Raw genomic sequence first — 22,940 nt, 5'->3', positions numbered from 1 at the left:
CAACTGAGAATGGGTCTGAGTATTCTAGAATGTAGTTCAAGCGAAAGGTTCTTATTTTCAAAATGCACACTACATACAATCAGGCATTCCGAGTCATTTTGTTGGTATCATCTTGGCCTATTAATAATTTTTCAAGGATATTTTGTTGTACCAGGTACACTTAAACAACAGTCTCGGATCACCATTTGACTTTAATCACAATAACATGTGTGCTTATAAGACAAGTGAATTTTGGACATTGTATGGGCAAATGATATTTCAAGTTGGCCCATGTCCATGTGCATAGCCAGGAAGGGTTTACTCAGACTGCTTACATATGGACATCACCTCAGAATACAAAGTAATATCAAAACCATGTAACCAGTAAAATCACTGACATGACTCTCCAGAACCCAAAGTTCACGAAATGCCTTTATTCCCTGGAGCAGCATTCTCCTTTTAATATTAAACTAATTTGAAATAGCAGACACAGACTACTTCCAACAAAGTTTTGGTGTATTTTCAACAGACATAATTTCACAAAAAAGAGCAAACAGTAACAGCTCCTCGCACTTTACATATTTAACTTCCAAATTCCCCTTTTATCAATAATGATTATCTCTGATCAAAATAATATTTTCACACCAAAATAATTTCTTTTATTACAGTATCATCAAACAAGCATGTCATTAAAATGTGTAATCTTCATATCTTGGTAAAACTGTTATTAAATTTCATCTCCATAGTGTTTAAATAAATGTGTCTATTTATCCAGGGAAAACTTTGAAAGGCCGTTATGTAGACAGGAGTGTGGGCAGCATAATCAATCAATAAAAGTACCATCAAATAAAAAGAGAATGACCTTTAGAATTTGCTTAAGAGTTGTACCAACATTTCAATAACTGATGAGAAATGAAATTAATTTCAGCATAAATAGTATATCTCTTTAAAAAGCGTAAAAGAAAATGCTATGACCCATTCTGTAATCCCTGTTATTTCACTCACATGACATGGAAAGTGAAGTGACTAGATAACAAACATCAAACAGCTGTGAAATTAGGACATCCAATGTACAACATCAACAACATGTAAGTTAAGTCATTATATATATTATACCACTCACAAGCCAAGTTGATGTGTTCGAACAAAAACATGGGCTTTATACCCTGATTGTTCTACGTTAAGACAACTCACACCTACATCATTGATACCGTGGTACTGAAAATATGAGTCATAACTTTCCAAATTGCCATTATTTTCCTAAAGTATGCTACAGGAAATATACCAGTGCCAGTTATATTGAAGAAAATTCAGGCAATTTTGAGAGTTTTGACTCATATTTCGAACACAGCAGAACCAATGATGTAGATAAGCATTGCCATGTCACAAAAATGTTGTACCTGTATAACTGACTAGCAAAATTATAAATAACATTATCATTGAAAGTAAGAATCTAAAAACATATTTATTCTTGAGAGCCTTCTACTACCGATACAAAACTTCTAAACATTACATTATACTGCATAACAGTACTATTATTTGATTGATTGATTGATTGATTGATTGATTGATTGAGTGAGTGAGTGAGTGAGTGAGTGAGTGAGTGAGTGAGTGAGTGATTGATTGATTGATTGACTGATTGCCATTTGACGGGTGGTATGCACATATGAACAGATACAGATTGACAAATGGACAAGTTGACAAACAGATTGAATAACAGATTGCCTGACAACTGATTCTTTAATTGATTGATTGATTGATTGATTGATTGATTGATTGATTGAGTGAGTGAGTGAGTGAGTGAGTGAGTGAGTGAGTGAGTGATTGATTGACTGATTGCCATTTGACGGGTGGTATGCACATATGAACAGATACCGATTACATTATATTATTACATTATATTATACTGCATAACAGTACTATTATTTGATTGATTGATTGATTGATTGATTGATTGATTGATTGAGTGAGTGAGTGAGTGAGTGAGTGAGTGAGTGAGTGAGTGAGTGAGTGAGTGATTGATTGATTGATTGATTGACTGATTGCCATTTGACGGGTGGTATGCACATATGAACAGATACAGATTGACAAATGGACAAGTTGACAAACAGATTGAATAACTGCTTGCCTGACAACTGATTCTTTAATTGATTGATTGATTGATTGATTGATTGATTGATTGATTGATTGATTGATTGATTGATTGATTGACTTACGACATATTGATATCAGTGGCTAGATATGGAATACAAAATGTCTGTACTATTGTTCAGAGAATTTAATGATTTACTCTCATATTGAGGAATCAATCCCTACAGGGACATTTTGAACATGAAATGGTAAGTAAAAGGCTATTATACACTGCCTGACCTACATATAGCGACAATTAGTTTACAGACTTTATTAATTATTCAGGCTATCACCTCCGACACTGATATCAGTTGTGGGACTTGTGGCTACGCTTTATCATCAAATAGTAACGACAAAAATAATATGTTCATCCTTGTACATGCAACCGTAATAGATGAAGTCACATGCAACACAAACTTTCTCCGATGATTAATATTTCATGTTGTAAAGTACAAGTCTTCTAATTCTCCTGACACTTCCTTTTATACATTATCCACCCACACAGATATGTTTGCAGAATGGATTAAAATTAAACAAGTTAGTTATTTTCACCTACTGCTGATGTTATAATGATTACTTATGTATTAGTGTACAGCTGATCACTTGCCCAGTCTCTATGTAATTACGTACACAACCTACTTGGTAATATCCTCAGGGATTGACAATCACTGACATCATGTCTCGCAGTCCACCAAACCACCTTTTGGTATTTCTACATGCGGCATGAAATCGTGACAGAAACCATAAATACTTGATTCCAAATCCAGCAATTATGTAGCGAAAGTCTACAAAAATGGAGCCATCAGTCTGTGCGTGTGTGTGCCCTTTGGCTATACTAGAGTAGTGCGTACAACTATTGAAGTGGAAGAATGCGACTTGGTAGACTCTACATATCAACAAGGAACGTGGGGTTTCTATTGAAAAGGTTTTCAGCTCTTTTGCTTTTTTATCTTAGTTTATAAGAGAAGGTGCTGTACAAAGGCAGTCTTGGTAAAAACAACAACATGTAACGCTGCTATGACTGGAATAAAGCAAAAATATGGGGAAATAGAATATCTATATACTACATCTATATACTCTACAAGTAACATGGGGTTTCACTGAATAGTTTTCAGCTCTTTTGCTTGGATCTTAGTTTCTAATAGACGATGCCATACAAAAAGAGTCTTGATGAAAAAAATAAACATAATGTAAATGCCATAAGGATTGGAATATCAATCAAATGTAGTACATAGGGTGTCCATGTGCCAAAGACTTTAGATTTTAAGGCTGACATTTCAAAAATAACCTATCTATCTGAGCTACATAAAATTACTTCTATATGCCATTCTAAATTACTACATACTTTCCCACACTGATATATAAAGTTTGTTGACTTTACAGTGTGATAGAAGGGTTGTTTTTGCCATATTCTCTAAATGCTGATGACATCATCTGTCACATCACTATTGTTACAAGGTATCCTGTCCACATCCTCTAAATGCTGATGACATCATCTGTCACATTTCTACTGTTAAAGGAATAATGTCCACATCCTCTAAATGCTGATGACATCATCTGTCGCATCACTGTTGCTACAAGGTGTACTGTCCCCATCCTTTAAATGCTGATGACATCATCTGTCGCATCACTGTTGTTACAAGGTGTACTGTCCACATCCTCTCAATGCTGATGACATCATCTGTCGCATCACTGTTGTTACAAGGTGTACTGTCCACATCCTCTAAATGCTGATGACATCATGTCACATCACTGTTGTTACAAGGTGTACTGTCCACATCCTCTAAATGCTGATGACATCATCTGTCACATCACTACTGTTACAAGAATAATGTCCACATCCTCTAAATGCTGATGACATCATGTCAGATTCCTACTGTTACAAGAATATTGTCCACATCCTTTAAATGCTGATGACATCATCTGTCACATCACTATTGTTACAAGGTATCCTGTCCACATCCTCTAAATGCTGATGACATCATCTGTCACATTTCTACTGTTAAAGGAATAATGTCCACATCCTCTAAATGCTGATGACATCATCTGTCGCATCACTGTTGCTAAAAGGTGTACTGTCCCCATCCTTTAAATGCTGATGACATCATCTGTCGCATCACTGTTGTTACAAGGTGTACTGTCCACATCCTCTCAATGCTGATGACATCATCTGTCGCATCACTGTTGTTACAAGGTGTACTGTCCACATCCTCTAAATGCTGATGACATCATGTCACATCACTGTTGTTACAAGGTGTACTGTCCACATCCTCTAAATGCTGATGACATCATCTGTCACATCACTACTGTTACAAGAATAATGTCCACATCCTCTAAATGCTGATGACATCATGTCAGATTCCTACTGTTACAAGAATATTGTCCACATCCTTTAAATGCTGATGACATCATCTGTCAGATTCCTACTGTTACAAGGAATAATGTCCACATCCTCTAAATGCTGATGACATCATCTGTCACATTTCTACTGTTACAAGGTATAATGTCCACATCCTCTAAATGCTGATGACATCATCTGTCAGATTCCTACTGTTACAAGAATAATGTCCACATCCTTTAAATGCTGATGACATCATCTGTCAGATTCCTACTGTTACAAGGAATAAGTCCACATCCTCTAAATGCTGATGACATCATCTGTCACATTTCTACTGTTACAAGGTATAATGTCCACATCCTCTAAATGCTGATGACATCATGTCACATTTCTACTGTTACAAGGAATAAGTCCACATCCTCTAAATGCTGATGACATCATCTGTCACATTCCTACTGTTACAAGGTATAATGTCCCCATCCTCTAAATGCTGATGACATCATTCATCTATCAAATCACTACTGTCAATACAAGGTATAATGTCCCCATCCTCTAAATGCTGATGACATCATCTGTCACATTCCTACTGTTACAAGGTACAATGTCCACATCCTCTAAATGCTGATGACATTATCTGTCACATCACTACTGTTACAAGGTATCCTGTCCACATCCTTTAAATGCTGATGACATCATTCATCTATCAAATCACTACTGTCAATACAAGGTATAATGTCCACATCCTCTAAATGCTGATGACATAATTTGTCAAATTACTACTGTTACAAGGTATCCTGTCCACATCCTCTAAATGCTGATGACATTTCTGACATCAGAATGGTATCCTTCTCAATCTTGATGGCATTTGTGACATAAATGTTTCATGGTGTCCTGCTCATATCCTGTGTTAATGACATAATTTGTGACATCACCACTGTTTCAAGGTATCCTGCCCAATCCCCTATATGTTAATGACATAACTTGTGACATCAATACTGCTTCAGGGTATCCTCTCAATCTTGATGAAATTTTTAATATCACTACTCTCACAAGGTATCCTGTTCACATCCTGTAAATGTTGATATAGTTATTTGTAACATTACTATTCTTACAAGGTGTCCTGTCCACATCCTCTACAAGCTGATGTAGTTATTTGTAACATCACTACTCTTACAAGGTGTACCATGCTAATATGAATTGTCACAAGGTGTCCTGTCCACATCCTCCTGGTGCTTCTATCAGACAGATTAAAATACACCCTGTTCTCATCCTCTTAAATATTGCATAAAAAATAATAAAATTTATAATGTATCTCTGCAAACAAAGATCATGGCACAGAAGACAAGGGATTTTCTTATACTGGTAGTATGGAAAGAAGGATAAGTGAACACACAGACACTGGATACAGGGCAAACAGAAAGGGTTGGGGCTAGTTTCAAGAAACAGATATATTTTGAGAGTGTGACCAAAGGATGTTAATGAGTTGACACGTGTTAATGAGTATTCAGTACATGTAACATGTTGTTATATTTGCATGTCTACAAGAAATACTAAGTCGGAAAGCACAGTACTTAACATTACAGGGAATTAGTTTACCCATTAAGATAAGAAATGCATTTTTTTTGGTCAAATCTTTTAAAATATAAAAGTTAACAAATATTCTCCTTTGCGTACTAATAATTATCCATCATCCTGTGACCAAGACTCTTGTTTTGCCTGATTTATGTTCCTACGAATGATTTCTCTATGATTAAACTAGTTATCTAGCATCATACACTCAAATTATGCAAGCTATATAATTCCAAAATGCCACATGATTTATTTCATGTACCTATTATGACATTCCTTTTATGGAGCCATTCATTTTCCCTTTAGAAAAATACCTAGGCTATGTCAAATATGTCCATACACCACAATTAAACTGAATGCCTTCCGTAAGGGTAATATTGAGCTTTTTGTTCCCACACATAATAATTGGTGGAATGCAACAATCTTTGTTATATAGTAGGCTATTAGTAACTCGAATTTAGACATTTCCTGACCAGAAATGCTTTTCTTTTTTGTGGCCACCGCGTCTAATTTCCGAAATATGCCAATTACTTATTAAAACTTACAGCTACATCAATAATATTTTCAGGACAAATGTGCTTAGGTACTGCAAATGTATGTACCAAGTTATAATGAATTTGAAGCATGCACTCTTGAGATATAGCCTAATTACCGAAAACCATTAATTATGTAAATTTCTCATTAATATTTACTGGGTTTTTACCAAAACCTAATCAAGTCTTGCCATTGCCCTACGGAATATGTCTTCAAAATTTTGTTTTAATTGAGCAAGCCGTTATGGAGAAAACGATGACATAGACAGACACACACAGACAGACAGACAGACACACAGACTTCCACCCACTAACTACATCTCTTCCTTACGGAAGAAAAAACTGATGAAAACAAAAACATAATTCATCTGTATTATCTGAACACACATTAAATTTTGTATATCTTTGTTACTGAAATAGATTTACATGTTGGAACAGGCAAAGTGGCAGAAAGAGAGAAAAAACATATTACGCCAGTATTTGATTGATGTACTGGTAATGGTATATACAAAGCTAGATAATTTCTTGTGGGTAAGTCGCAAAATACCCAAAATAGAATACCCAAACATGTAATAACCAGATGTAAACTTAAAATGTGTGCTTGGGTAATGTGTGCTTGGGTTAGTTTCTCAATGAGGTTTACTGTGTCTAACAGTTATACAACTAAACTGTGTACAATTTTAACAAAAGCGTTTTAAACAGGTATTAACAAAAACTCAAATTCAAAAACAAGTAACAATTTGATAGATATATATTCAGTTAGTCGGTAGCACATACCACACTCAAATACATGATTTTTTGCCAGTGAATTAAAAATGTTTTAAATGATTGTCGTCAACTTGAAATGTTCTTTACTGGGTAAATATTGAAATTAGCTGGTGATTGTGTATGTCCAATCTTTCATGTTGTTTGAGCAGTTTACTTATGTTGATTAAGTGTTCATTATATATGACTTCTGTAAAATAAGTAAAATTTATACAAAGTAGCAGGAGAAATGATTACTGTAGGCACACATTTTCTCTGGCTGTTAGGTTCTAATAAATAACCCTGAGCAACTCATTGAAATTAAAAGCTACATCAAAAAGCTTTATAGGGGCACATGCACTTTGTTATAATCAATGTGCATACACCAAGTTATTTGAAATTTCAAGCTTGCATACTTACAATATTGCCTCATTACCCAAAAATCATTAATTATGCAAATGATTTCTTTAACATGATGAGTTTCATAGATTATGTGTTTTGTTATAATCAAATGTGTACTAAATTATAAGAAGTTAGAAGCTTGCATTCTCAAGATATTGCCTAATTACCAAAAAACTGTTATTTATGCAAATATATCATTAATATGCATAGGATGTTTACCAAACCTAATCAGTTCTCCAAATGTTCTCATAGATCTCTGTATCAAATTTCATGTCAAACTTGCCAGGTATTCTTGAGATGCCGATGATACAGACAGACAGACAGACAGACAGACAGACAGACAGACAGACAGACAGACAGACAGACAGACAGACAGACAGACAGACACAGACTCTCAAGCTCCTCATTCAGGAGCTAAAAATAATAATCATTCTATTTCTTGGTCGACACCATCACTTTTACTCCACACATATCTCTATAGGCACTCATGAAATAAGTCAATCTTCTTCTCTTTTGACCATGTACAATGAGGTATAACGCTACTACCGGTACCCAAAGAAATTTCAGACTAGTATAATAATAAAAATATATTTGACTGTTGCCACACAGAGTCCTGGTTAGATTTTACAACTACAATTTACAGTACATTTTTCACTGCATCAGTTTTTACAACGAAGGGTAATGACATCCCAGTGCACGTAATACTTCCCACTCTTCTGTCGGTTATAAAAATCAATACATCCAGACAGTACCAACCTATGTCAGGAATAATAAATGCCCTACTCTGACCATCAAAATAATATGGTTTCCAAAGCTGGTACTTAAGATGACATGACTTTTGAATTAAAGCAATTTTTGATATGCTGTCTACACTCTGATGTTCTTGTTGTGCATATACATATATGTACTCTAACATGACCCGTGCTAACTCAGCTGTCTACAATCTCTAATTATTGCTCATACAATTTTTTTTTCCTCGGATTTGCTCATTTCACTACTGCTCCCTTTGTAATGCTATTTGACCTTTTAAAATTCTAATGGAGAAGATAGTTTTGTGATTTGCAAGCAAACCTTTTACCTGGCTGATTTATTATCATTAATAATAATTTTAAATAACGATGGCGAAGATAATTTTGTGATTTGCTTGCAAACCTTTTACCTGGATGAGTTGACTAAATATATGGTATCAAAAAAACGATGTCATATCATTTGAAACTTCGCTCACCATCATGATTCCATGACAAATTGTATACCAATGACTCAATCTTGAAACATCCAGTTTGACACCAGCTGTAGTCCAGTTTCTATGGTAACAAAATCAATTTGATATCCAGTTACATTCCATTTCATTCTCAAAGTAGAAATGCTAATCCTTTCTGCTAACTTCAGTAAATAAAGGTAAGGAAATGTGGTTGAAATTTATACTATTTTCTATAGACAGTTTTATGCACATTTGACTCATTCATATGTATGTAGGTAAACATGAAGTTCATTTAGATTTTATCTATACACAATGCTAAGAAAATACTAAATGGTGCCATCATTTGCATCAAAATTAACTAAATGCATTCATTCAAAGTGAACATAAATTATGAAACTACTTCCTACAAAACATGTCCATCATATTTGATTTGAGTCTTCATGATCGTTTATTTGGAAACAACTGTGTTTTCCTGGGCACAAGGAACCCAGGATGCCATCAGGAGAGAGTGAATGCCATAGCAACAACAGTGTCTCGAAATCATCCTGACTCTAATCTCATACAGGTAGTTTTCTGAAATCATCCTTAGTTTCCACTCAAGAAGAAAGTTTCCTGAAATTATCCTTAGCTTATATTCTATAAGTGATGCTAAGCGTACTTAACTTCAAACGAAAATTCATCCTACATGCTGTAGGAGCTGTGACTGTTTGACAATAAAGCCACATGTAAACATAGTGATAATGTCTCTATTTACCGCAGGCTGAGAGCCTAAAGCTATATAAACTCAAGTGGTCAGTGTTTAGTAGTACTTACATGAGGGCTTGATTGATGCAGCAAAGGCGTTGGCTCAAATATATACACTTGATTTGCATAGGAAGCCGCAATCTGTGAGTACAACACAACTTATTAATTAGGTTTTAAAGGAAATACTACTCGTAGTTTAAGTAACCTTCATGTGCCAAAAATCACTTAAATGAGGAAAACATATTCATATTGTTGATTTTTCCCAAACAGCAGAAACTGCAATCATGAAACAATGCTGATTCTGATGATGTCCCAGATTTTACCAGATTGCGTACCTTTTAATGAGTCAAATTTTGTTGGGATTTCTTATGAGTCACCACATACATGTAGTAAGAGATAGGAGAACACTAAACCTTGGTGTCACTAGAGATTGTGTGTCAGTAGTATGTCAAATTGGCTTGGATGGTACTCTGCTGCGTATATGACGGAATCATACACATACGCATGTGCATGCACACACACACACACACACACACAATGTGAATACATTTTGTTGCATGTAAACACACATACGTACGTGCGTGCATGCGTGCGTGCGTGCATGCATACGTACATACGTACATGTATTGCGTACGTACGTACGTACGTACGTATGTACATATGTAATATGTACATACATATGTACGTACGTACATACGTACGTATGTACGTACGTACGTACGTACGTACGTACGTACATACATACATACATACATACACACATTCTGAACCTCAATAAAATTACAAGAGTTAGGTATGCACTATACCTTTCCATTTTCAGCAGAACAGTCAATACATCCTACTTGTATGTTTCCATGAGTAGCTCCAGGGATGATCTGAACACGTTGACAATCACTAGCTAGTATCACTATATCACATCCGGCAGCATATGCCTGTAACACACAAAGAGATAATGGAAAATACTTATAAATAACACACATCATTACTTCTGTTAAAGAAAGGTTAAGCCAAGTGTAATATGTCTGTGAAATCTCAGTTTCAATATGGATTGAGATGTGGGTGAGAAAAATAGCTGGCTGGCAGAGCTATAGAAAAAGTTGGTTGGGACAAGTCTGTTTCAACCTTATGACTCCACTGATAAGATGGCACTACGTGAGAACCTGGGATTGAAACCTAGGGCCTTTATGGGTATAAGTAGGTAAAATCTATTTTGTACATGTATCTGGCTTCCACAAATGGATTCCTATTTCCATATTTCCCCTCCCCTCTCTGTTACCAAGGTTCCAAGCCCTTAACAATTGCAAGTGTTGATAACCTACTACATTGTACTGTTGGTTGGATGATTGCAAACTTGCAGGAGGTACATGTACATGTATGTCCATGTGTAAAAGTGAGTGAGATTCTAAAACTGACTACATGTATTTAAGCACTTAGGTTGGGAAGATGAAAACAGCCAAAGTCAAAGACTTCATAATCCTTAAATACATGTACATGTATTAAATGATTCAATGTACATTGTTTCAAAGTCTTTCTTTTGGCATATTTTTCAAACTTTATCAGAGCAAGTTACACAAACACAAGAGTTTATGGTTAAATTGAAAAGTCTCCACATACATGTAACTAAGGCTAGGAAGTTATCAAAGGAACAAGAATATTATTCATCATACCAAATCTAGTAAAACAGATCGAAAATTTCCCATTTTTGTTAACGACAAATAAAAATTCAAAACAAAAGAATCAAACCGTGTCTTTGGACCATTCATTTACGAATGAAGACAACAAAGTAGTACATGTTTGCCAAATCAATCAAATTTCCACAGTTTATAGGTGTATAAACATTGTTTTATAAAGATTTTGATCAGATTTAATTACTTTAATTTTATATCACTTCAAAGAAATATCAAATGTAACCATTTGATTTGAAAATTTACAGTACAGATTTTTAATAATCCAGGTTACTGGGAAACAGCAGACCTACATCGAATGCTATGACAACTGTAGATGAAGTCTGGAGAGTGTTCTTGGAAACTGTCTCTTCATGTGAAATGTATATCACCATGAAGAGAAATAAATTATGAGGATATCGGATGTGGCGGTATAAAATAAATTATTGAAATTGCTAGAGGTGAAACAAGTATTTCATAAAATAAAACCTAGTATGTGACAGAAATCTACTGCCATTACTACATTCAAAACTCAGGTGATATCGTAATCACTTAGGTAGATATGTCTGCATAAGTCAAAATGTCACTGAAAAACAAAGTTATGAAAATCCTTCTCAAAGGAAGCTTTCTTTGAGTCCTTTTGACATAATACTTACAGAAATTTGAGTCTTCTTTCAAGACAATTTTGTATTTTCCAATACATATAATAACACAGTTTTCGGCAGCCATATTGGATTTGGTGGCCATATTGGATTCTAAAATGGTTTAATTTTGATATTAAACATTTTGATCTATATTTCAAAAATATGTACGGTGACCTCTGATTTTTTTTCTTAATTTGAACTGAGCATTAGTTGGGGTTTCCTTATACAAAGTAACAGCAACCTAGCAGCAGTTTATTTCTGAGATACGTTTCACATTAAAGGCAGTGAGTAGACAAAATCTACTTGCATCATCATCAAAATGCTGGTGCACAGTCCCGGTATGGCAATCTATGCATGTTTAAGCAGATTTTCACTCCTTTGTAATCAGCTGTTCTGAAACCTTTGCAATTTATACCAGGAACTAATAATGCCTGTGTGGCTCCCACTGACCAAGACTAATCTGTTATTTTGTTGTTGTTTCTTTAAAACTGTTAAAGGAGAACATCACTCCTGGAAATAAGGATACTTTCATAAACTTTGGGTTCTGGAGAATCATCTCATGATTTCAATCATATCACATAAATGTTGTGCTTTATGCTAGAAGTGCCCATTTGGTCTCAGAGGATCTAATAGATACTGTATATGCATGCATATTAAATTAACAATGAATATTCATGACTCCTAAGTGCTTATTACCTTCACTTTGATGTCTTATTTATAGATACAATAAATGTAGGTCTATGTACCACAAACTTTATTTCATTTTATGAAAAGTACAACACTAGGTCTTCAACGGAAAACTTAAATATTCAGGACTCAGAAATGTATATTATCTTCAAATAACACAACAAATCAATATTCATATTCTATTATTGCATATACATATCTGTTGACTTTGATGAGATAACGCACGTCCATGGCAAGGAGCTACATGTACATGTACATGTGCATTGAATAATGAATGAGGAACAAGTTTCAACTTGGTGTTTCTTGGCAATCGTACCTATGTTTTATATAACATCACGACATATATCTCCAGGACCTAAAGTTTATGAAAATGCCTATATTTCCACCAGTAGCGTTCCCCTTTAAATCGTAATGATTCAAGCAATGACTGCCCAATCATGGCAATATTTGACAACTTCAGTAACGGAATTCATATTTCAATACGTTTATCGTCTCAATGCTTTATAATTTCATATCAATACCTTCATCGTATTGAAATGAACACCTAGTGAATGCATATTGAATGGGTGCATAGTTACCATGGTGACCAATATAAATGCAGCTAGACATTTTAAACTGAAGTCACTGATGTTTAGTGACTAAATACTGGGTGTTCTCTACTGATTTTACATCAGTTGAGTACAATGTGAGCTGATTATTATGGTTTAGAACTGCAGTACGCATGGCCAATTATATGATTTCTAACATGCTCAAATTCATTCAAAAGTATGATGGATTTTCAATCAACGGTTTTCTATGCTTTTTGATGTGTAAGAATGAAGAAAGAAATTTTGCACATATGACTTCTTTGATGAAATGAACAAATTCATTCTAAATTACAAAATACCAATGAATTTCAATTACTGCTATTTCTTCACATTTGTGAAAAGTCTTCTACTATGATGCAGGAATCAGAATTTTTGGGTAAAAGAGCAGGAACTCATTGAAGTAGTCTGCACTGTTGATACATAATCATACCTAAAAACTGTCACATTTCAAATTTTTTTTTTTTTAGGTTGAAGAAAATTAGCTTAAATCACCCAGCAGCTTTAACCAATGGTTCCTCCACAGCGATGGATAAGAAACCGAACAAAGCAGTCGACAACGACAAATAGTTATACCAAAGGAAATGTCAAATTTCACAAACCATTTTTTTTAATGTTGCAAAAAAAATAGCTTAATCATTCAACAGCATGGCTCCTCCATGGTGATGGATAAGATGGGAAAAGACAGCTGATGAAATAACCAAACAATGGATTATGGCTTCATTTTATATTCATACATAGATGTACATTGTAGATGCGTTGAGACTAATCCGTCTAATGCATGACTACTGTCTTATCTTTATCAACATGCTTTAACTACAGTTACTTCAAATTTTTATCAAAAAAAAAAAAAAACGATAAATTTAACTCAAGCAGTCAATATTCAAATTTACATTTGTTTTCTATCTCTACTGCAAGATTGTAAACTTTACAGCATAGTCACTCCAGGGTCCACACATGTAGTGTAAAAGATCACATAGCAGATATTGAATATGCTGTATAATTTTCACTAAATACCATATTTTGTACAATTTCATTTTTTGTATACTAACTGCAAAATTGTTGTCTAGAGTATAGACAATCATTCCAGAGTCCATAGTTTAAAAGATTAAATAACAGATTTTGAATATGCACTGTATAATTTAGACTGTAAGATACTATACATTGTTTCTTTCCATCCCATCACGGCATACCTCACAGATTATGTATAATTTTATTTAAAAACAAAATTATCATTGTACATTTTTTTTTGAATCTTTACTGGAAAATTGTATCATCTATAACATAGACAGTCTCTCCAGGGTCTATAGTTTGAAAGATCAAATAGCAAATATTGAATACACTGTATACTTTTAATGGCATTTCTGTACAATTTTACTTTATGTATCTTTACTACAAAACTGTAATGTATTTAGCATACATGTAGGCCTTTACTCCAGGGTAGTTCAACAATGTCAAAGATTAAAATATTGAATCTTATTTAGGACAAAATTAAACTGTTTATAATTTTGTCTAAAATAAGAACATGTTTTGTACGAGTGAATCTTTTTGTACATATATTGTGTAAAAGTATGTATATTATTTAGCATACCCATACAAATTCACTCTAGGGAGTCAGACTATGGAGTAATGAATATTAAGACATACCATAATGTATATTCGATAACTAAACTGTATAATTTGAGAATACTTTCATATAAATTTCGCTATTTGTATCGTTATTATAAAAGTGTACTATTTTTAATCGACAAGCAGACATACATGCACATTCCAGGGATTTAAGAAACGAAAATGTATATTTGATAACCTGTATATTTTAGGAACATTTTTGTATAATTTTTTTTTAGACATTCACCCTGGAGTCTATAGTTTAAGAGATACAATTTATATATACACTGGACAATAAACTGTATATAGAAACAGTCAAATACATGCGTGGGCGAGTTCTTTTTTCTTTTCTGGTGCCACCTAGACGCTCAACAATTCTTGTGGGTTTTTAAAGACCCTAGCCTTGTTCTTCAATCATCTTTCAAATGAGTGCACTTCAATGAATTCAGTGAAAATAATCCACAAAAGCTGTTAAACCAAGGAAAATGTGAAAAAAAAGGAATTTCTCAATGGATTTCTACAAATGGGAATACAGTCTGTCACAAACACTTGTTGGAGCTCTTTCAAATGCTGTCAATAACAGGATGAAATTCCAATTAATTGCAAAAAGTAATCGGTAAAAAAAAAGAAGAGAAAATCTGAGAGCATAGGTTGCCAATACCTTTCATGAGTACTAGTAGTTTACTGGAAAAGCAACAAACAATCATTGTGTATCCAATACAAGCACCAAGTGGGAAACCTTTTGTTTGAGGACAGCTTCCGTCTTTCCTAGTTATTATTATTCAGGCAGGCACAAAGTAATTTCGCAGTTTCTGTGATCTCTACTTATACGGAAATGTATCTCAGACTGAGGATTGAGTGTACATGCACACTATATCTATATTCCTCTCAATCTTCCTGAATATTTCCATTACAAATATGCGTATTGAATACCAAACTGGAGACAGTAAGTCTTACACAGAGCTCCGTTGATTTTCCTGGCCAGTCAACTCCTATATTACAACAGAGGAATAACTGCTGTTTTTTCTCCATCTAATCACCTACCTATGTAACTTTCACATGTCAACAAGGATTTTAATCAAATTGCTGTCAGGGGTTTCAGTTTTCGAGTATCTAGATTTATTTCAAATTCCAAAATCTATGCTGCACACAAAAAAGGGCAAATTTAATCAAATTTTGGAGCAGGCTTCAGAGACCTTTCTTGCATAAAAGCTTTTTTTTCTCAGCTAAGCACAATATGAACTGTCATTACATTAACTCAATCGATCATTCCGTACATTGACTTTTAGTAATGGCCAACAATGTGATGTGATTTAGAGCAAATTGTGTTTGATACTGTAGCCCACAGACTTGACTATCTACCTTAACAATGTTGTTTGCCAGAACATAATACTACATGTAAGATGGCCAATTCTACGGCAAAGTGAATGTTGGTATCTAAGGTCTAGTCCCAATTTCAAGTCTATCCATACACTGTGCTACCAGAGATTTGGCTATCTGGCTTGACAATGCTGTTCATCAGAATGAGCCAGTAATTACTCTACATGTATGTCAAGTCAGATAGCCAAGTCTCTGGGCTATACATGTACTGTCAAGCCAGTATGTCAAGTCAGATAGCCAAGTCTCTGGGCTATCCTGTCAAGCTAGTATATCAAGTCAGATAGCCAAGTCTCTGGGCTATACTGTCAAGCTAGTATATCAAGTCAGATAGCCAAGTCTCTGGGCTATACTGTCAAGCCAGTATATCAAGTCAGATAGCCAAGTCTCTGGGCTATACTGTCAATTCAGTATGTCAAGTCAGACAGCCAAGTCTCTGGGCTACGCTGTCAAGCCAGTATGTCAAGTCAGATAGCCAAGTCTCTGGGCTATACTGTCAAGCCAGTATGTCAAGTCAGATAGCCAAGTCTCTGGGCTATACTGTCAAGCCAGTATGTCAAGTCAGATAGCCAAGTCTCTGGGCTATACCGTCAAGCCAGTATGTCAAGTCAGATAGCCAAGTCTCTGGGCTATACTGTCAAGCCAGTATGTCAAGTCAGATAGCCAAGTCTCTGGGCTATACTGTCAAGCCAGTATGTCAAGTCAGATAGCCAAGTCTCTGGGCTTTCTGCTTGGAATGGCTATTGTTCACATTTGCACTGTATAGACAAAAAAAAGAAGTAATTCCAGCAACAGAAAAATAGAATCCACCTGGTTCTACAGGTACTATGTATATCTTTACAAATGACATTCGCCACAGGTACATGTAAGGTCAAGATGCAACCTATCTAAAACTGAAAAAATATGGAAATCTAACAACTTTTACAAGAAAATTTATAAAAACATTGCAAAAACAGGTTCTGTAATCAATATGTGGGGATATATATTCAAAATTCACCTTGAGTATGTGACCCTGCATGACCTTTGAAATGAGTCTTTGACCTGAAATAACCTTTGACAGATGACCCTCCATGACCTTTGATGTGTGTCTTTGACCTGAAATAACCTATGTATTATCAATGCTGTTGCTGATACTCATCAAAGGAACACCTGGTCTGTCTATAACTGTACAATTGAGTATGTACCTGTACGTATACATGAGACTCTTAATGGTGACCTTAGGAAATCTGTGAAAGACTGACTAACCACAAATATTGCTGCACAGATACATGTATATGCTGCCACAAAACTGACCTTGTCCCTACAATATATACATGTATATTCTTGTTTAATAATCACCATGAAAAATTAGTGACCTAATACTTTTAGGACATGATACCACAGTCCTTAAAATTCCTGTGGTTTACATAATAATATTATACCTGTAGACAATCTGAGTGATATTCCCAGTTTCAAAAAAGATGGCATATATTTACTGTGTGATACATGGCTTTTATTCAAATTTAAAAATGTCATACATGGCTTTCATTCAAATTTTAAAATGTGTTTTGTTTGTATTTTGTTGGGGGAGGGAGGACTTTTTTGATAAAAATAGATAAATGTACAAAATGTGTATTTTCAGACCTTGGGTCCTAATGACCCCTTTAATCCCAAGTGATCTAACACCTGTATATAAATTGTCACAAAATCTGAGAGTATGAGTATGACAGGAAATTGTTATACACATACATGTACATCTGTGGCGCATCAAATTTGAGGAGACAAAGCACTGCCATAGGAAGGGGTATATGGGTATTTGCTGACCACATGGGTTGACTTTTCATGAAAAATCCCTAAACATGGGGCTACTTTGCAATAATGTAAGAAACGTTTTCGTGCTTTAGAAAAACATTCACAGCATTGGAATAAAGGTGAATGGCTATGATTTTCTCTAACAATGAATCTGTTCTTTGATTGGTAGATGTTTTGAACTTGGGTTGCACAGCCCAGTCTAAACATTTGAGAAATACTTGTATCCCCTCCACCCCTACCCCCACTCCCATTCCGGGGAGCCTCCACGACATGGTTGGCAAACAACATTGTCAAGCCCAATAGGCAACATGCCATCTTTGTAAAAGCCCAATAAAAACATTATTGAACAAACAAACAAAAAACCATGCCATAGTGCCATCTGTTCATCTGTAGAATGCACACTTACTTAATTGTACAAGTCAATGTTTAACATATATATCGGCTCTTGCACCTAATGTATACTGTTTGTACAATGTTTGTCAAATTTACATTCATCTACAACTTATGTTCTCCAAACACAGATATTAACAAAGATTACTTTGTAAGATATGACTGCATTTAACAAACCAATAAATTCATATCTTGTAAATGATTAATACACATCAAACGAATTGTCAATATTTAATGTCCATGTAGTGTATGTGTATGTTGACTTTGATGAAATTAAGATTTCATACAGAGATTACCGAGACTACATAATTCTACCGTCTCATCCATCATGTTGGTATGATTGCAATCTGTACATATCATGCACAATGTGGGTGTATACTCATCTAAATTACAAAATATTAAATGGAAATCTGTACTCTTAATGTCATATTATCAGATCAAAACACTGAAAAATGAGACTGCAATGCTTTACTTTTAGAGAACAGTTTATGATATATGATTGCATGTTTTTCTAGACTCCCTAGCTTCAAGTCAGTAGTCTGTAAAGTACACCGAAACGACATCTTAAAGTCTACCTGGCTTCATAATACAAGGGGGAGGCTACCTTGTCTGCACTTGTACGGCATCACAACTTGTATATCGCAACTGATCACTCACTGGTGACAATACATCCCCTTGTATGGCATCACACTGTCTATCGCAACAGATCACTCACTGGTGACAATTACTGACTAATTCATATGTTACAGTTCAAACTCATCATGCAGTAATTCATATTTCAGATGTTCCATTATTTTTGTGAGTGGTTGATGTTATCTTGCCTGCCTTGTATATTAATGATCATGTACAGCGACCTTTCTCTATGTAGCCTCCTCCCTCAGGAGCAAGCACACTCTTTTGCTGGACTCAAAACAGTTTCTTGGTACACATTTATTTCAGCAAGTTGACAGAACATATAATCCATTGTTGCTAAATATTTCACGAGCTAAGTTTGATAAGAACAGAGCACTATCACAAAAGGTACAAAATTCCCCCAGGTAATATTGCAGATTCAGAATCAGAAGCAGACCACAACTGTATATCATATTGTAGGAAAACCACTGCTATTTGATCTGTCAAACTATAGACCCTGGAGAGACTGTCTATGTTATAAATGATACAATTTTCCAGTAAAGATTCACACTTTTCTTTTTGCAGTTATATTCAGTCAGGTATTTTTGTGCCTATCATTCTTATTTATAGGCAAATTTCAAAAAAATTGCTTGTTTGTGATATAAACATGACTTCAGAAATTAGGGTAGGTAGGTCAAAATTTTCCTTTATTTCATTATATTTTTTCTATTTTTGTGTGAAATAGCTTCAACTCTAACACAAGATACTCACTGGCTTCTGTGATAGTTTAATGAGGTGTAAAAGAAGTAACGGAAGACAATTATACTGAAGTAGACAAATACTACAATATGCAAACTGTACTGTATAAAGTCAACTTGCACTCGGTATCTCTGGAATTCAAGAGTTTTGAAAATAATTCTTGAGCAAGGTAACTATGTCAAGAAAATTGACACAGAAATGGATGTAAATTCTCTCTAGTCTCTGGATGTAAAAATGTTTAGTGTTGGCGGCTTAAACGAGGGTCAACCGGGTTATCGGAAACTCACACAAAAATTTTATTTGGCCTTACAGAAGTCCACTTTATAAAGCTGCCCTAGCTGCAATTGGAACATTTTTTAAAACTGTTTTGTTAAATAATTTACTTTGATAAATTATTTTTCATGACGTTTCATTTTTACATTTTATACATATGGTATGTAAAATTGTATGAATTTAGTGTGTTGTGTTTTAATCTACGATATTTTCCTCCCTATTCATAATTCATACACATGTGACTGTAACATTGTATGATAAGCATATGCATGTATTGTACAGAAAATCAGTTACTGCAACGACTAATGTAGTAAGTACATGTATGTCTTTGAAACTTCACACTGAGTTTCCATCATCTATTCTGCTTCACATGTAGTTAAAGACGGCAACATGTACACCATGTAGTTTGTAGCTAAGATACTGAAGCAAACAGCATTATTAGAAATTACAATACAAATACAGTAATCAGACTTCTCTTACTGTAACCATGGCTACGACAGAAAATATTCAACTCAAACTACATACATGTACACAGAGATGATGGGGAAAAGACAGTGACAACAAAGAACAGAGGATTTTACATAAAACCACACTTGGGTATCTTTAATCAAAGATTTTCACAATCATAATGGAACACTAATCTTGTGTTTGTGGACTGTATTTGTAGAACTATAACAGCAATTCATTTGCTAACATCACTGTCAAAATGAAGCACACACATATCAAATCAAACACACTTTAGAATTAACAGAATCAACATTTGGAATAATTGCACTGTATAATGATATAGTCAAAAAGCTCATAGGGCGGTATATATAAAGAGAGAACAATAATAAAGCTATATACATACTTTAATATTGCATTTGACTTCATCACCTCGTGCAGTTCAATTTATTGCGGCTATTCATTACATTGAGTCTGATTGTTCTTGAATCTAACCTGGACTCAAAACATGGACTCAAATTATACAGTCAATAATACAAGCATTTTACCTTCTCTGTTGATGAATTGAATGGCCATACATTATTAACTGTGATATGCATTTACATTATAGTTTGATGATGGTGAATATTTCACTTTATGAGCAATACGGTTATTACAAAGTCCCTAATGGCAAAGATGATAGTTACAAATGTACCCTGTTGACTTTCTATTCATGCCCATAGTACATGTAGGTATTCAAATGTTTCTGTCCAAAGCAATGAAAAATGCATAATGTCAGAAAAATAACTTAACTCTGAACCGACATAGCATTTTATTATATTTACATGTACACTCTCGCTGTAATTTTCAGCTAACAATTTATAAAATTTGATGATTATAATTGACGTATGTTTGGGTGTTTTTATATGTTCTTCATATGGATTGATACTTTTTGTTTTAACATAATTTTACATAGTATTATGCATATACTTATATCTAAAACAGGTTAATACATTTGTAGTCCATCCTAATACACGTACCATATTGAATACATGTACATATGAAGTCAACAAAGCATTCTACATTTTTGTATGTTTTCATAACATGATGTTAACTTTATATATAGTCATATATTTTTAAATTCAGAATCTACTCTATTTTAATGTTTACATGTGTCTAGAAAGTCACAAATACATTTTAAATTCTTACAATGTGTTACACGTACACACAGTAGGCATTGAAATTATAAAATCCTCTTTCACATGAATTGAATAGTTCTTGCTAGTCTAGTCCTATATGCATTACGATCACTATGATCATCTCCACCATACAGTCAAATTGGTTACTCTAGCACAACATTCCGTTCCCCCCCCCCCCTGACAGTAATAGTTTAATGGTATTGGAGGGTTGATATAAACATGATGATGTTATCGCAATCCCTGCGTGATTTAGTCAAACACGGCCGTAATAATTGAAATAATTGAAGATTAATGAGCAACGGTCTGAAAGAAGTAACCAATTACAACATTACTGCTTGTTAGTCTGTAACAGATTGCTATTGGCATGCACTGTTCAGCCTTTCCCCAGCAGGAGATTTAGCTAGATTTTCAGTCACATTTGTCAGTTTGACTATATGTGGAGAGGATAGTGATTGTAGAAAAATTCAACAAATGACTGGACTAAGTTATTGCCATTCAACAATACATTTAGTTCTTTACATATTTCATATGTCATTTCATCCTACACATGAATCTACAGCTCAACAATTTTTATTTCAGATTACGGCAGCCGCTGCTATTTGTTTTTCATAACTTCACCAACTCTGTAATTTTTTAATCTGATAAACTGTTTTTACAACTGCTGACATCAATGCATTGACGAACGGAACCTGTAACAAACAGGGAACGCAAACAAATGAATTGGATTAATACAAGTAACACTTGGCACAGCATGTCGGAACAGCAGTGACTTGTATTACATTTCATGGATTGCTAAGAACAGTTTTATGGCCTCTTCATCATTCATGTGTACATTTACATGAAATGCCAGGGGAACTTCAAATTTGTTTGTGAATGTGAACTATTACATGTATATAAAGAGGCCATACAACTTTTCTCATCAAATGATGAAAGTTTCTGTACTTCCGATTTGCTGTGCCAAGTGTTATTAATCCAATATCAGTTGTTTACTTTCTCCTGTTTGTAACAGGTTCAGCTCGTCAATGCTTTGATGTCGGCAGTTGTAAAAAAATTGGCCAGATTGTGGAAAAAAAACACAACCTCAGTGGTAAAATGGCAACACCAAAATAATGAACTGTACATGATGTATCAGAGGGAAAATCATCATCTAATAAATTAAACTGTTCAAATCATCCTTCTGACTTTAAAACGTTTACAGCTGCTTTTATCGTCATTCATTACAGATTTGCCTAACTGAAATTCAACTCTTATGCATTGTTTAATGTATCTAAGCACATTCTATGATTTTT

At 34.5% G+C, this 22,940-nt stretch overlaps 1 protein-coding gene across 2 annotated transcripts in view; it reads right to left on the bottom strand.

The window, feature by feature from the left end:
- Positions 1-22,940, bottom strand: part of LOC144443816 (dmX-like protein 2) — a 125,609-nt gene that overhangs the window by 81,121 nt on the left and 21,548 nt on the right. For both annotated transcript variants that reach the window (XM_078133371.1, XM_078133372.1), the window contains exons 2-4: positions 10,447-10,572; positions 9,710-9,781; positions 8,921-8,999 (exon numbers count right to left, since the gene is read on the bottom strand). In XM_078133371.1, the coding sequence (XP_077989497.1) occupies positions 8,921-8,999; positions 9,710-9,781; positions 10,447-10,572 (277 nt within the window). The remainder of the gene's footprint in view (positions 1-8,920; positions 9,000-9,709; positions 9,782-10,446; positions 10,573-22,940) is intronic.

The sequence above is a fragment of the Glandiceps talaboti genome, chromosome 12, assembly GCF_964340395.1.
Source record: "Glandiceps talaboti chromosome 12, keGlaTala1.1, whole genome shotgun sequence".
NCBI classification, from domain to species: domain Eukaryota; kingdom Metazoa; phylum Hemichordata; class Enteropneusta; family Spengelidae; genus Glandiceps; species Glandiceps talaboti.
This window is presented reverse-complemented; position numbering and strand designations above follow the sequence as displayed.